Genomic DNA, 13,218 nt, shown 5'->3' on the forward strand with positions numbered 1-13,218 from the left:
ACACAAAACGTCTACAATAGTAACTGGATGGCCCTGTGGCCCCACTAGATGAACGTTTAGGTACTAAAGGCTTTCCGAGTTGAATGTCAGCTTAAGCAAAACATCACTAAGGGGGCAGCCTGGCTGATGAGAAACACTGAAGAATCCCCCATCTCTGGAAACGGGCTGCCGATTATCTACGTAACTATTCTGGCTCATACCCACGACTGCTAATTCACAAATGCACAATAAGTGATTGAGCACATAGAATGGAGCAAAGCATTTTAACTGCAAAAAGTGGCTTTCTGAATTTCATGCTCTTTTGAAGTCTCCTGTTTCAATTATTTAAGGCTATCCAGTAGGAAGAGATGAACTACTTGCCAGCTCCATTGTTAAATTCAATAACTACAAAACTTAGCTTTTATAAAATGACCAGGCAGCACAATCTAAAGAAAACCCAACCACCCAAGCATAGAACAATCTGTCCCCACCCCAAATGGCCACCCCTCCCCCCAAGACCCCGCCCCAGTACCTCTTCATGCCAGTTCTCTCGGAACCAGACCATCTGGTCGACGATGCCCTCCAGGGAAGACAGCAGGGTGGGGTGGAGCTCCCGCTGCATGTGCATGATTCGGCTGCAGCGCCACATGGGGGCCGTGGCTCGGATGGGCCCTGGATCTGATGCAGAATGGGACTGGTTACCCACTGAACTGGGCTGCTGCTGTCCAGAATCTGAGAGCAACACACACAACGCCAATGTCAGCGCAAAACTGACTGATGCGAGCACTCGGGGCTCTACGGGACCCACCAGCCAAAGGAATGCTGGTTCCCGACGGTGTGCTGCACCCACGAGGCCATGCACCTGGGTCACGGGTGGGCACCCTCGTTCTAAGAAGGCGCACGGGAGCATTGAGGGGCAAGGAGCCCAGGGGTCTGCAGCTTAGCATCTCACGGTTCAGGGGAAAAAGCATACTTACGTTAGGAGAGAAAGCAAATATGGCAAAAAGTTGACTAAAGAATCTGGGTGAGGGGTGTACATGTGTTCACTGTACTCTGCCTTCAACTGTTCAAGTTAGAGCATTTTAAAAATAAAAAGGTTTGGAAAAATATTCCTTGCTACTATAGCTCATAACATCTAAAAGTTGTTAATAAGCAAGTCTACATTTTTCATCCAAGAAAGCCAAACCACATAAATAAAATATTTTTAAAAAACAGTCACTTGCTGTATGAGAAACAGACTGTAGAGCCCCTAATGCCTATTTATCTGGCTTCAGCTCAACATATTTAGTCTCAGAACTAAAAATATCTGAATTTTGAAATGACCATAACAAGAGTCTACCCAAGTAGACTCTTAGGAGGTTAGAGGTGAACCCACCCCTAGCCCACCCAGCTCATTAGTGGGTGCTGGGAGCACAGCATAGCAAACCCAGCCACTGCCCCGGGAAGGCGCTGGCCTCACGGCATCAGTGCCTGGAGGTTAGAAACAGTGCACGGCCAACGGTCCTTCATCCTTTACACAGCTCCATGCTTAGTGGGTATAGCAAACACTTAAGCTAGTTTTTCTTTATATACTAAGACTATTCAATATGGGTTAGTTTTATATTTTGAGTAAGTTTTGACAACCATTTGGTAAGCCTGCTTTCTATGCTGAAGATGCTCCTTAGAGCCTGAACAGCGCACACACACAGGGATTGGTACTTGTACTGCTTATTGGGGTGTATTTTTAACTCTCATGAGAGATTAAACTTCATAGATTTCTATAGCCAAAAACGTGGTGTACTTTTTCTTCTTATGGGTCCAGTCACTGAGGTAAACAAGTGCTTTCGTGCATCATGGCAAAAGGGAACCTTAAACTTTACTCCGAGACTGTGCTTTGTCTTCCCACCCCCCCAAGTGGCCCCTCACTGGCTACAGAAAAGACTGGCCATGTGCCAGGAAGTGAGCTGGGGCGGGAAGGCATCTGCAGCCAGCCGGAGGGGGAATGTCCCGCATGGACTGGGCTCTCCACCTGGCCACTGGCCTGCCCTGGAGACCTACCGCTCTTGTAGCGCTCCCGCTGCTCTATCTTCAGGGTGAGGTACAGTGTCCGGATGGGGAAGTAGACGGCCTGGGGGTACACTCGTCCCACCTGCTCAGAGATACATGGGAGTAAGGGTACTGGCTCCCCACTGGGCTCCTCGCGGCAGACAATTTGTTTTTGACAAACACTGACGTCAGGTCACAAATGGGTCTGCACATGGACAAGGAGGCAGACACTGCACCGAGCCACCCCTGAGGCAAGTTATCTAACAGCAGGCAAGTTATCCAATTCAGCTTGAAAGATCTAGAAAGTTCAAAATGGTGCATTTCATCAATTCTGCCCAAGGGCTCTGAATGACAGAGAAACCCCGCTTCCATTATACTCAGTAAACCTGAGAACGGCAAAATGCACAAACCCCCGATCTTACCCTGGCAAATAGCAGGGGAAAAACGGGACACCAGTTAGACTTTGTATTTGACACAATTCCCTGGGAAGCATGAACTAATTCTAACTAACTGATAATGAGGCCCATTGGGGAATAACCTGACCCCACATGGTGGCAGCAAGGAGGCTGAGAAATGTCCACTTCAGGTGAGAAGCACCATTTTTACGGCTCCTCCAAAGTGCTGAGTTGACATTATTTAGCAAGCTACTCTGGCCCTTAAAATGTACCCATAAAGTGAATAAAGGAATAACAATTAACTCTGCCACCGGCCGCAGGGTGGCTGCTAATGTACGTTAAGAGATGTCCGATGAACAACAGCAAATCTTCTAGATCTGTTCCCGACAGGTAAACTCTAAGCCCAATGCCCAGAACACAGTGACGTCCTCTCAGGGATGGTCCCATGCTGAAGACGCACCACACGCAAAGTGCAGACTAAACAGGACGAACAGAATGATGAGCCGCCTCTTCCTAAAGACTGGTTACCGGGCTCTTCTCCCATGAAAAACTGTATTACTCGTCATTCTGTAACAATAAGCACTCAAGGTCCTGCATCCCACATCCAACTTCACAGAAGTCTCTCCTGTTTGGGTCCTTCCTCCACCCCTCAGTTTTTCCACAGGTGAGGGACATTTTCAAACCCTTCCCAAAGGAAAGCCTCTCTACAGGATCCCAGCCAGTCTGTTCAGTCCCCCACACCACCTGCCACCGTGCAAAGGGTGACAACCACACAACCGTGGGTAAGGTTTCATCTTAAGGGAAGCTCAGAAGAGCTCCTAGCACACGGCAGGAGATCAAATATAAATTCTCAGGCAGATATACATTTCACCTCTCAGAGTAGCCATCAGTAAATCTTAGTAACATTTTCGTTGAATGTTTATTTTACTTGCATCGTGTGGGAAGATGTCCAAGCAAAAAAATTAAAATTCTAATACTGTAATGTTCTAATAGTTATTTCCTTTCAACTCTCATATAACTTTTAATTCAGTAACTTTTCACTGTCCTTTGCATTGACCAATATTAAATGTTTAACTCTTCCCATCTCTGACTCCTTTCAGACACCCTGAGAGAGGAAGACATCATTTCTTTTGGTGAGTGAAGGCATGTCACTATTCCCACCTGGCTAATAAGGTTCAAAAGCAGCTTCCCTTCCGAGCCGACCAGGCAGGTGAGCAGCTGTGGGATCCAGGCCAGCCACTGGATGGGCGGCACGCCAATGCAGTACTTGTCCACAGCATCTGCCAACGTGTTCTTGTCGTCATCAAAACTCAAAAGCCACAGTACCTACAAGAGAAGGAAACATTCTAGAGTTGAATGAAAATCCTGAGGCCCTTAATCAAATGACGTTTTTTCTCAACAACAAAATACCAAAGAAAGACGCTTTATTGGCAAAGTGGAAAAGTATCTATAAAAGGGCCAAGAGTAGTAATGCAATGTATAAATCTCACAGTATGAATAAAACCTACATGTGAATACAGTTTTTATCTTGACTGAACTCCAAGGACAATTCCTAAGTGGCCCAAGTCCTAGCTTGCCAGCAGCCACTACACCATACCCCAAGGCAGCACCGGGCAGATGGCAAAGGCTCGCTGAGCTGCTGAGTCACATGCGTGGAACGATCTAATGACAAGACGGAACGTTGCTAAAAACCTGAGATGAATACGCTAGGATCAGGGAGGCGACGGGTGGCAGCCTGGTGTCCAGACTTCTGACACCTTTATAGCCATAACAAACTCGGAGTCAGACATTTAGGCCGTGTGCCCCCAGTTGCCTTGTATTCCTACAGACAGCTTTAACTACTAAGTATTGCTGTACATTCAAAACTTGACATTTAGATCAAGGAATTCTAAGAAATTCAAACCTTTAACAGACAAAACAGAAAAGACAGAACTTAGAACAACTTATTCTTATATTTTCTGCAAGTGTTAGTCCTGGGATTTATGTTTCGTGAGAGGGAAAAGAAGGATCTCAACCTTGAGTGACCACCTGCTCAGCAGGTACTTATCAGTCACCTCCCGGTGCCCGGTGATACGTGTGAGAAAGAACACTAGCAACCATGACCTTCCCCTGCGTCTTTCCAGAAACTGCGCTGATTCCACGTTTTCTGCCACCAGCGTTGACCGCCTTGGCTGGGCTGTGTGGGCCGCAAGCCCTGCAGCTGAGAGGTTAACATCCACATATGCCTAGGATCTAAGTTCTGCTTCCAGACTGTCTCATCAGGCCACAGGAATCTCTCTCCAGAGTGAGGTCTCAAAGATACGAGTGGAGCTAAGAGTCCTACGACCCAGATTCTGGTCTAGTGTGTCCACTATTAAAATCCTGGGATCCTACAGACACCTAGGATTTTCTCAGCTTTAAAATGTAAGTGATGAGCATGAAGAGTTAAGGCATGAAATAATGTCTTGCACCCAGCATGGTTTATTAAATAGTAGCTAAATTTGTGTCCAAACTTGAAGGTGGTCTTTGGTCAAAGCTAATTCTTTTGGCCTGACCTTGGCTAAGTATTTCCTTGATTTGCTCTCATTCTGATGCCGACATGCATGCAGGTAACAGGTAATGGCAGACACTCCAAGATGCAGCTGCCGCTCCTTCACGAAGATGTTCTCCAGGTAATCGCCCCACATTGCCCAGGCTTTCACCAGCACATCATGCATCTGCACAGCTGCAGAAAAGGCTTTGTTTGCTTCCTCGGACCTGGAAGACGACACAAAAGGAAAATATCAATTTTTGTTTTCTATTGAGGTGAAATTCACGTAACATAAATTGTTTTAAAGTATATTTCAGAGGTATTTAGTACATTTACAATTCATATATCAAGTCCTAAACATTTACACCACCCAAAAGAAAACACTGAGCACACTAAACACTCACTCCCCAATACTCCCACTTCCAGCCTCTGGCAACCACCAATCTTCTTTCTGTGTCTACGGATTTACTTATTCTATATTCTAGATATTTCATATAAATGGAATCATGCAACACATGGCCTTTTGTGGCTGCCTACTTTCACCTAGCATAGTTTCCAAGGTTCAGCCACATTGTAGCCTGTATCAGAACTTCATTCCTCTCCTAGCTGAATAATACTGAATTGTTTTTATATATTGCATTGTGTTTATCCATTTATCCCTGATGGACATTTGAATTGTTCCCCCCTTTTGGCTATTGTAAACAGTGTTGCTATCAACCATTGGGGTCAGGTATCTGTTTGGTCCCTGTTTTCAATTCTTTTGAGTATATATCTAGGAGTGGAATTGCTAGGCGTATGGTATTTCTAAATTTAAATTTTTGAGGAACTGCCAAAAACTTTTCCACAGCAGCTGCACCATTTTACATTCCTGCCAGCAATACACAAGGGTTTCGACTTTTCCACATCCTTGCCAACACTCCTTTTTCTTTTTTCTGGACTACAGCCATTCTGCTGAGTGTGAAGTGGTATCTCACTGTGGCTGTGATTTGCAATCCCCTAATGATTAATGATGTTGAACCACCTTTTCATGTGCTTATTGGCCTTTGTAAATTTCATTTGGAGAAATGTTTATTCAAGTCCTTTGCCCATTTTTAATTGGGTGATTTGTCTTTTTGTTGTTGAGTGGTAAAAGAGTTTTTTTAATATATTGTGGATAACTAGGACTTTATCTGATATATGATTTGCAACTATTTTCTACCATTCTGTGGATTGCCTTTTCACTTTCTGGGTAATATCCTTTGATGCAGAAAAGTTTTTCATTTTGATCAAGTCCCATTCATCTGTTTTTTATTTTGTTGATTGTGCTTTGGGGGTTGTATTTAAGATCCACTGCAAATGCAAGGTCATGAGGATTTATCCATTTTCATCTAAGAGCTTTATAGTTTTAACTCTTAAATTTAGGTCTTTGATCCATGGTGGGTTAATTATTGTGTATGGTGTGAGATAGGAGTCCATTCTTTTGCATGTGAATATCCAGTTGTCCAGCATCACTTGTTGAAAAGGCTGTTCTCTCCCCATTGAATTATCTTTGCAGCTTTGTCAAAAACCAAGTGGCCCTAAATAGGAGGGCTTATTTCTGGACTCACCATTCTGTTTCCACTGGTCTATATGTCTGTCTTTGTACCAGTAATACACTGTCCTGATTACTACAGTAGTTTTGTAGCAAGTTTTGAAATCAGGAGGTGTGAGTCCTCCAGCTTTTTTCTTTTTCAAGATTGTTTGGCTATTTGTGGGCCCTTGCAATTTCATATGAATCTGAGGATCAGCTTTTTCAAATTTCTGCAAAAACACTGTTGCTATTTTTTTTTTTAAAAGGGATTGCAATGAATCTGTAAATTGCTTTGGTTGGTATATCCACCCTGAGAATATTAAGTCTTCCAATCCATAATAAACAAGAGATGTCTTTCCATTTATGTAGGGATTCTTTAATTTCCTTCAGCACTTTTTCAGTTTATAGTGTACAAGTATTTCACCTCCTTGGTTAAATTTACTCCTAGATATTTTACTCTTTTGGATGCTACTGTAAATGGAATTGCTTTCTTACTTTCCTCCTTGGATTATTTATTATTAGCATAGAAAAATACAACAGATTTTTGTCTGTTGATCTTGTAACCTGCAACTTCTGCTAAATTTGTTTACTAGCACAATAGTTTTTTTGGTGTGTGGATTCTTCAGGATTTTCTATACATAAAATCATGTTGTATCTGAAGAGGCATAGTTTTATTTTATCCATTCCAGTTTGGATACCTTTTATTTCTTTTCCTTGCACTTGCCCTGATTAAAACTTAGAGTAAAATGTTGAATAGAAGTGGCGAAAGCAGGCATCCTTATCTCATTCCTCATCTGTTCCTGTTTCTCAAACTAGGCACAGAAGGGACCTTCCTCAGTCTGATAAAGGGCATCTACAAAATCTCATGGCTAACATCCTACTCAGTGATGAAAACTGAACATTTTCCCCTTATGGTTGGGAACAAGATAATGATGTGGCTCTTGTCACTTCAACACTGTATCTGAGGTTGTAGTCAGGGCAATTAGTCAAGAAAAAAGAATAAAAGGCATCCAGATTTGAAAGGAAGAAGTAAAACTATCTCTATATGCAGACAATACGACTCTACATGTTTTTAAAACTCTAAAGGATCTACAAAAGGAACTCTACTAAAGCTAGTAAATGATTCAGTAATGTTACAAATTACAAGAAATTAAGAAAACAATTCCATTTATAATAGCATCAGAAGTAATAAAAACTTAGGAATAAACTGCAAACTATACAACATTAATGAGTGAAATAAAATAAGACCTAAATAAATGGAAAGTCATAGCACGTTCATGAATAGGAAGACTTAATATTGTTAAAATGGATATACTTCCAAATTGATCTACAGAGTTAACACATCCCTATCAGAATTCTAACTGCCTTTCTGCAGAAATGGGTAAGTTGATCCTAAAACATATATGGAAATGCAGTGGACACCAAATAACAAAAAAGAGTCTTGAAAAAGAGGAAAGTCTTGAGAGTACACAAATAACCCCTTACATCAACGGTCAATTGATTTTTGACAAGGGTGCCAAACAAGTAAGGGAGAGAATAGTCTTTTCAATAAATGGTGCTGGGACAATTGGATATTCACATTCAAAAGAATGAAGCTGGACCTCTATCTCACATCATATAAAATAATTACCCCTGAAGACTGTGAAAAAAGTGATTAAACAAGAGGAAGGGGTAGCAACAGACAAGATAGGATTTAACAAAGGATTACAAATACTGAATCTTATATAAATATATATGTGTGTGTGTGTCTTTTTAATGATAGGGTACTAGACTAGCTAGAAAGAAATAAATGAAATGGTGGAACTGTAGCCCATAACATTCTTTGAAATTTGCTCTATAGCAACTTGTTAAATTGTACTTTGAAGGGTAGCAACAGACAAGATAGGATTTAACAAAGGATTACAAATACTGAATCTTTATATAAATATATATGTGTGTGTGTGTCTTTTTAATGATAGGGTACTAGACTAGCTAGAAAGAAATAAATGAAATGGTGGAACTGTAGCCCATAACATTCTTTGAAATTTGCTCTATAGCAACTTGTTAAATTGTACTTTGAAAGCTATCACCTTTCTGTATATATCTTATATTTCACAATAAGGAATAACTGAAACTGTGGAATTGTAACCCATAACATTCTTTGAAATTACCTATATAACTACTTGTTATATTGCACATTGAAAGTTATCATCTTTCTGAAGATATGTTATATATCACAATAAGGAAATAACTGAAATTGTAGACAGTAACCCATAACATTCTTCAAAACTTGCTAACTACTTGTTAAATTGTACTCTGAGAGTTCTGTACATATATTAAATTTCAGAATAAAAATGTATTAAAAAAGAGAAAACAGAAACAAAAAGTACCTTAAAATGGATTAAAAAAACCCAAATGTAATAGCTAAAACCAGAAAACTCTTAGAAGGAAACATAGGGGTAAATCTCTGTGTCCTTGGATTAGGCAATGGTTTCTGATACACCACCAAAAGCATAAGCAACAAAAGAAAAAACAGATGAACTGGACATCATCAAAATTAAAAACTTTTGAGTGTCTATCAAGACAGCAAAAAGACAACTCCCATGATGGGAGAAAACAGTTGCAAATTACTTATCTATAAGAGTCAAATATCCAGAATATATGAATTACAACTCAACAATAAAAAGACAAAATTATCTGCCTAAAAAATGGGAAAAGGAATTGAAAAAACATTTACAAATGGCCAACAAGCACACGAAAAGATGCTTAACATCATTAGGTATTAGGGAAATGCAAATAAAAACCAGAAGGAGCTACTACTTAACACTCAGTAGGATGGTTATAATAAAAAAATAAAAGAAAATAACAAGTGTTAAGAGATGAGGCAGAGAAACTGGAATCCTCAAACATTCCTGACTAAAATGTAAAATGGTGCAGCCACTGTGGAAAACAGTTTGGCAGTTCCTCAAAAAGTTAAACGTAGAATTACCACATGACTCAGCATTTTTTCCACTCCAGGGCATATGCTCAAGATAACTGAAAACATATGCCCACAAAAAACATGTACACATTATGCCACAGTTATGCTAAGTTTAGGAAGCCTGACAGAAAATTATTCCGTTTACATGCATGATTCCATTTTTATGAAAGGACCAGAATAAGCAAATCCAGAGAGACTGAAAGTAGATTAACTGGTGTCAGGAAAGGGGGGAGAGGAGAAAGGGGAATGACTGCTAACAGGTGCAGAGTTTCTTTCTGGGGTGATGGAAATGTTCTAAAACAGCTAGTGGTGATAGCTACACAACACTAATACACTAAAACCAATGAACTGTATGCTTTCAGATGGTCAATTTTTATCTTGTGTGGAATTATACCTCAATTCAAAACCTTTTTTTAGAAAGAATAAAAAACTTCTTGACAAAATCACTTCTCTGAAGGTGAAATCTCTATGTACTGATAGTTTCAAGAGTGGGCTTTAATGCTCTGTCCACGCCAATAGGCAGCATCTTATAAACAGACATATACCTCAGCTGCATACTTTTACAAACTGTCACTTGCCGTCCATGTCTCTAGAGCAGGGGCATTCTGACTTTTTCTTTAAAGGACCAGACAGTAAACATCTTAGGCTTTGTAGGCCATATGGTCTCCTTGAGACCCCTCAGCTCCGTGGTGGTGGCATGAAATCAGCCAGACAACACCAACAGGCAGGGCCACGTTCCAAGAGAAGTTCCTTTACAGAAGTGGGGCTGGCTGGCTGTGCCCACAGGAGAGTTTACGACTGGTGCTCTAACAACAAAAAATGTCTCTATATAAGGAATCAACTCTGTTTCAAAATGTATGGTAAGAAAATGGGAACATTAGTCCCCATTAACACCAGTTTGTATTTAAGCAGTTTGTTTTTAAAAAATTTTTTTAGCACTACACATCACACTAGTTTATTGTTGAAAGTTACTGTCGTTACAGAGGTACAACTGACAACTGTCACTAATTCACACAAATTTCTAGCTCGAGTTTCACGTTGGTTTCAAGTTTTGAATACTATTTAAACATGCTGATAGGTTTCTCTATTATCATCCTCCCAATACAAACATACTTGTTGATTTGAGCCAAGAACATTCCCTTCAGTGCATAAAATTCAGCCGTCATCTCCTTTGTGAAGTATTTTAAGTTTGTAGATTCAATAACTTCAAGTCCCTGTTTTAAGAAAAATGAGTAGGAAAAAAGTGCTTGAAACTCCTAGATCAACATAATAACTTCATGAAAAATTTATCACGGCAATAAGTCCTAAAGCTCATCAACAAGTATACTTTACATTGACACAGATTTTTCTATCATGATTATGTGTTGACTGAGTAGTATTTAACCTGAATCATTACATATTAAACTTAATATTAGATACTTAAGTATCTTATCTCCAAAGTTAACGTCTATTCAGCTTTGTGTTTACTAATATTCCTCCGAAAGTAGCCCAAATCTACGTTGTACCCTCTTAACTGTGTGGTGTTAGCTGTCTTTCCTTTAATACATTCACCTAGAATAAACAGAGACCATAAGATGTAATTCAAATCCTCCAGTGGTTTTCCTTCCCTTTCTCCTTTTTGAAGGCTTATATCCCACTTCTAAGACTGGGCTTACAGAAAATTCTAACACCCCTTTCCTATTATCTGACCTAGAGTTTCCCCTCGGACTCTCTTATTCTTTTCTGATCCTCCTCCATGAAGTGGCAGTGATCTACCTGCATACACTCGTTTTTTCCCATGACTCCTGCCAGCTGGAGATAACATTTGACTTGCTGTCGAATCTTTTGGAAGCAATCCACAATGGGAACAGTTGGAATAGTATGAATACGACTTAATATATCCAGAGCTACATTGACCAGTCCTTGTTTTCGGGCAATTTTCCCATATTGGATGATTGCAGAAGCTGATGCGTGAACCCCAAGCATAGCGTTATTTGAACTCGGATCATGCTGAGAACTATTTTCATATGCAGTGACAATCGCTAGAGAGCAAAGAAATAGTCAGTCAGTCCACAGCAAACATTTGTCAAAGTGCTCCACTATCAAGTTCAAATAATGAAAAACAAATACACACGGTTTATGAAAATGGAAAGCTCTATGATAAATCCTAGTTACTTTTCATTGTATTTTATGTTAAAAGTAAATTATAAAAGGTACTAATATTGAATTCAGCATTACCCTCTTGAGTAACTAGATCATGAAATTAGGAAGGTTGCCCTAAAGCCAGAGATGTCTGGCAGGTTTCGTGGACAAGAAAAAGAGACCAGGAAAATCGGAAAAGGGTACACACAGCCACCCAAGAGCAGTTCTTCCTCAGGAGGCTTCAAAACACAGAGCGCCTCAACTAGGAGCTTGGACCCCAATGGCCTGCGCCCCCAAGGCAAGCAGGCAATGTCCAGCAGCAACTCGGTCATAGCCAGAAAAATGTAACAGCAGGAAAAAAAGCCTTCCCATCTTTCACCACCACCATCACCACCACCATCACCACCACCACCTACCATACCTGCCAAAAAAATAGAAAATCTGGGAAAAGAAAAACAAAACAAAGACATGAAACCAGAGCAGCGGGTGTCTGGAAATTACATGATGAGTGCATGCCGGACCAGGTGGGTTTACCCTGGTAATGGTGCTGCCTCCACATGAAGACGCTGCTCCAGTGGGACAAGTCGTCGGACACGATGGGCAGCCGGTTCCGCCAGGTCTTCACCACCGTCTTCATGTCGTGGAGGCTGTTGTTCCTCCCCAGGTTGGTCGGCTGTAAACCTGCATTGATCTGCGCAGCCTCCTGAAGTTCAATGATTTGCTGAGCTGCCTACAGGGAACCAGCAGGAGAGATTCCAAAATATGTCTTTTTTATTCAAGATCAAATAAGGAAAACACATCAGTCAATCAAGAATCTGATTACATTATGCGTCAGCCACCAGGGGAAGCCTCCTGATCTATATAAACAGCCTAGATCCCCATTTAATGTACTCTTCACCCCACCATCCCCAAACACTTCACTTCTCTTGTGACCCCACTGGCGTGCTGCCTGAGGCAGCTGCGAAGTGAAACAACTGCCACCGATTGCTTCTGACAGTCTCCAGGGCACAAGGCTTTCCTCGCTGGTGAGCAGAGTCAGGTCAAGTGAAGACACGCGCAGCGAGTGGGGCTTCTCTAGGTGCTGCCCGGCGGTGCTCTGGGGCTGGGGCTTTCAGGGCATCTCCAGACCTGTTCTGTCCACCTCTTGGCAGTTAGGCTGTGGTTTTCACAGCTACAAGTCACATTCCATCTATGTATTTTCAAAATTAATATAACACTATAAAGATTTTGAAAACTTAGCTTTAATATTTACAAGTTTGGACAACAGATACTTGCTTGTAAAATTTTTTAAAAACAAGTATTTCTCTGACCCATTCTCTTCCACGTCTCCTCTCAAATTCTATGTAAATCTAACCTTGACCACGAGAGCGGTCAGCACAATGACCATACCTGGAGAAGCGGCGTGTGCACATGGGACACCACGTGGGGCAGCCGCCGCCACTCGCGGATGGCCAAGCTGCTGGCCATCTCCACCAGCCGTTCAATGAAGCTCAGCTGCTGCTCCTCAGGGTGGCAGATGGCCAGGTAGCCTCGGTACATGTTGACCTTCCAGGCCATCTCTTTCGGACAACTTACTTCTACCTGGTGGTAAAAGAACATTACACAGGAAGTGATGGGCATTCTCCCTCTCAGTATATAGGATAAAAGAGAAAAAATCAATTTTTTATAGCAAATTAAGCAA

The 13,218-nt window shown here is 41.3% G+C and overlaps 1 protein-coding gene across 10 annotated transcripts in view; it reads right to left on the reverse strand.

Moving 5' to 3' along the window:
* Positions 1-13,218, reverse strand: part of LOC119517799 (transformation/transcription domain associated protein) — a 140,613-nt gene that overhangs the window by 21,445 nt on the left and 105,950 nt on the right. For 5 of the 10 annotated variants that reach the window (XM_037814799.1, XM_037814798.1, XM_037814800.1 and 2 more), the window contains 8 exons: positions 12,927-13,118; positions 12,039-12,267; positions 11,172-11,437; positions 10,530-10,630; positions 4,934-5,135; positions 3,561-3,725; positions 2,017-2,107; positions 512-711 (listed from right to left, as the gene is read on the reverse strand). In XM_037814799.1, coding sequence (XP_037670727.1) covers positions 512-711; positions 2,017-2,107; positions 3,561-3,725; positions 4,934-5,135; positions 10,530-10,630; positions 11,172-11,437; positions 12,039-12,267; positions 12,927-13,118 — 1,446 coding nt within the window. The remainder of the gene's footprint in view (positions 1-511; positions 712-2,016; positions 2,108-3,560; positions 3,726-4,933; positions 5,136-10,529; positions 10,631-11,171; positions 11,438-12,038; positions 12,268-12,926; positions 13,119-13,218) is intronic. The other 5 variants (XM_037814802.1, XM_037814801.1, XM_037814806.1 and 2 more) reach the window with 3 other exon arrangements.

This window comes from Choloepus didactylus, chromosome 21, assembly GCF_015220235.1.
Source record: "Choloepus didactylus isolate mChoDid1 chromosome 21, mChoDid1.pri, whole genome shotgun sequence".
Classification (NCBI taxonomy): domain Eukaryota; kingdom Metazoa; phylum Chordata; class Mammalia; order Pilosa; family Megalonychidae; genus Choloepus; species Choloepus didactylus.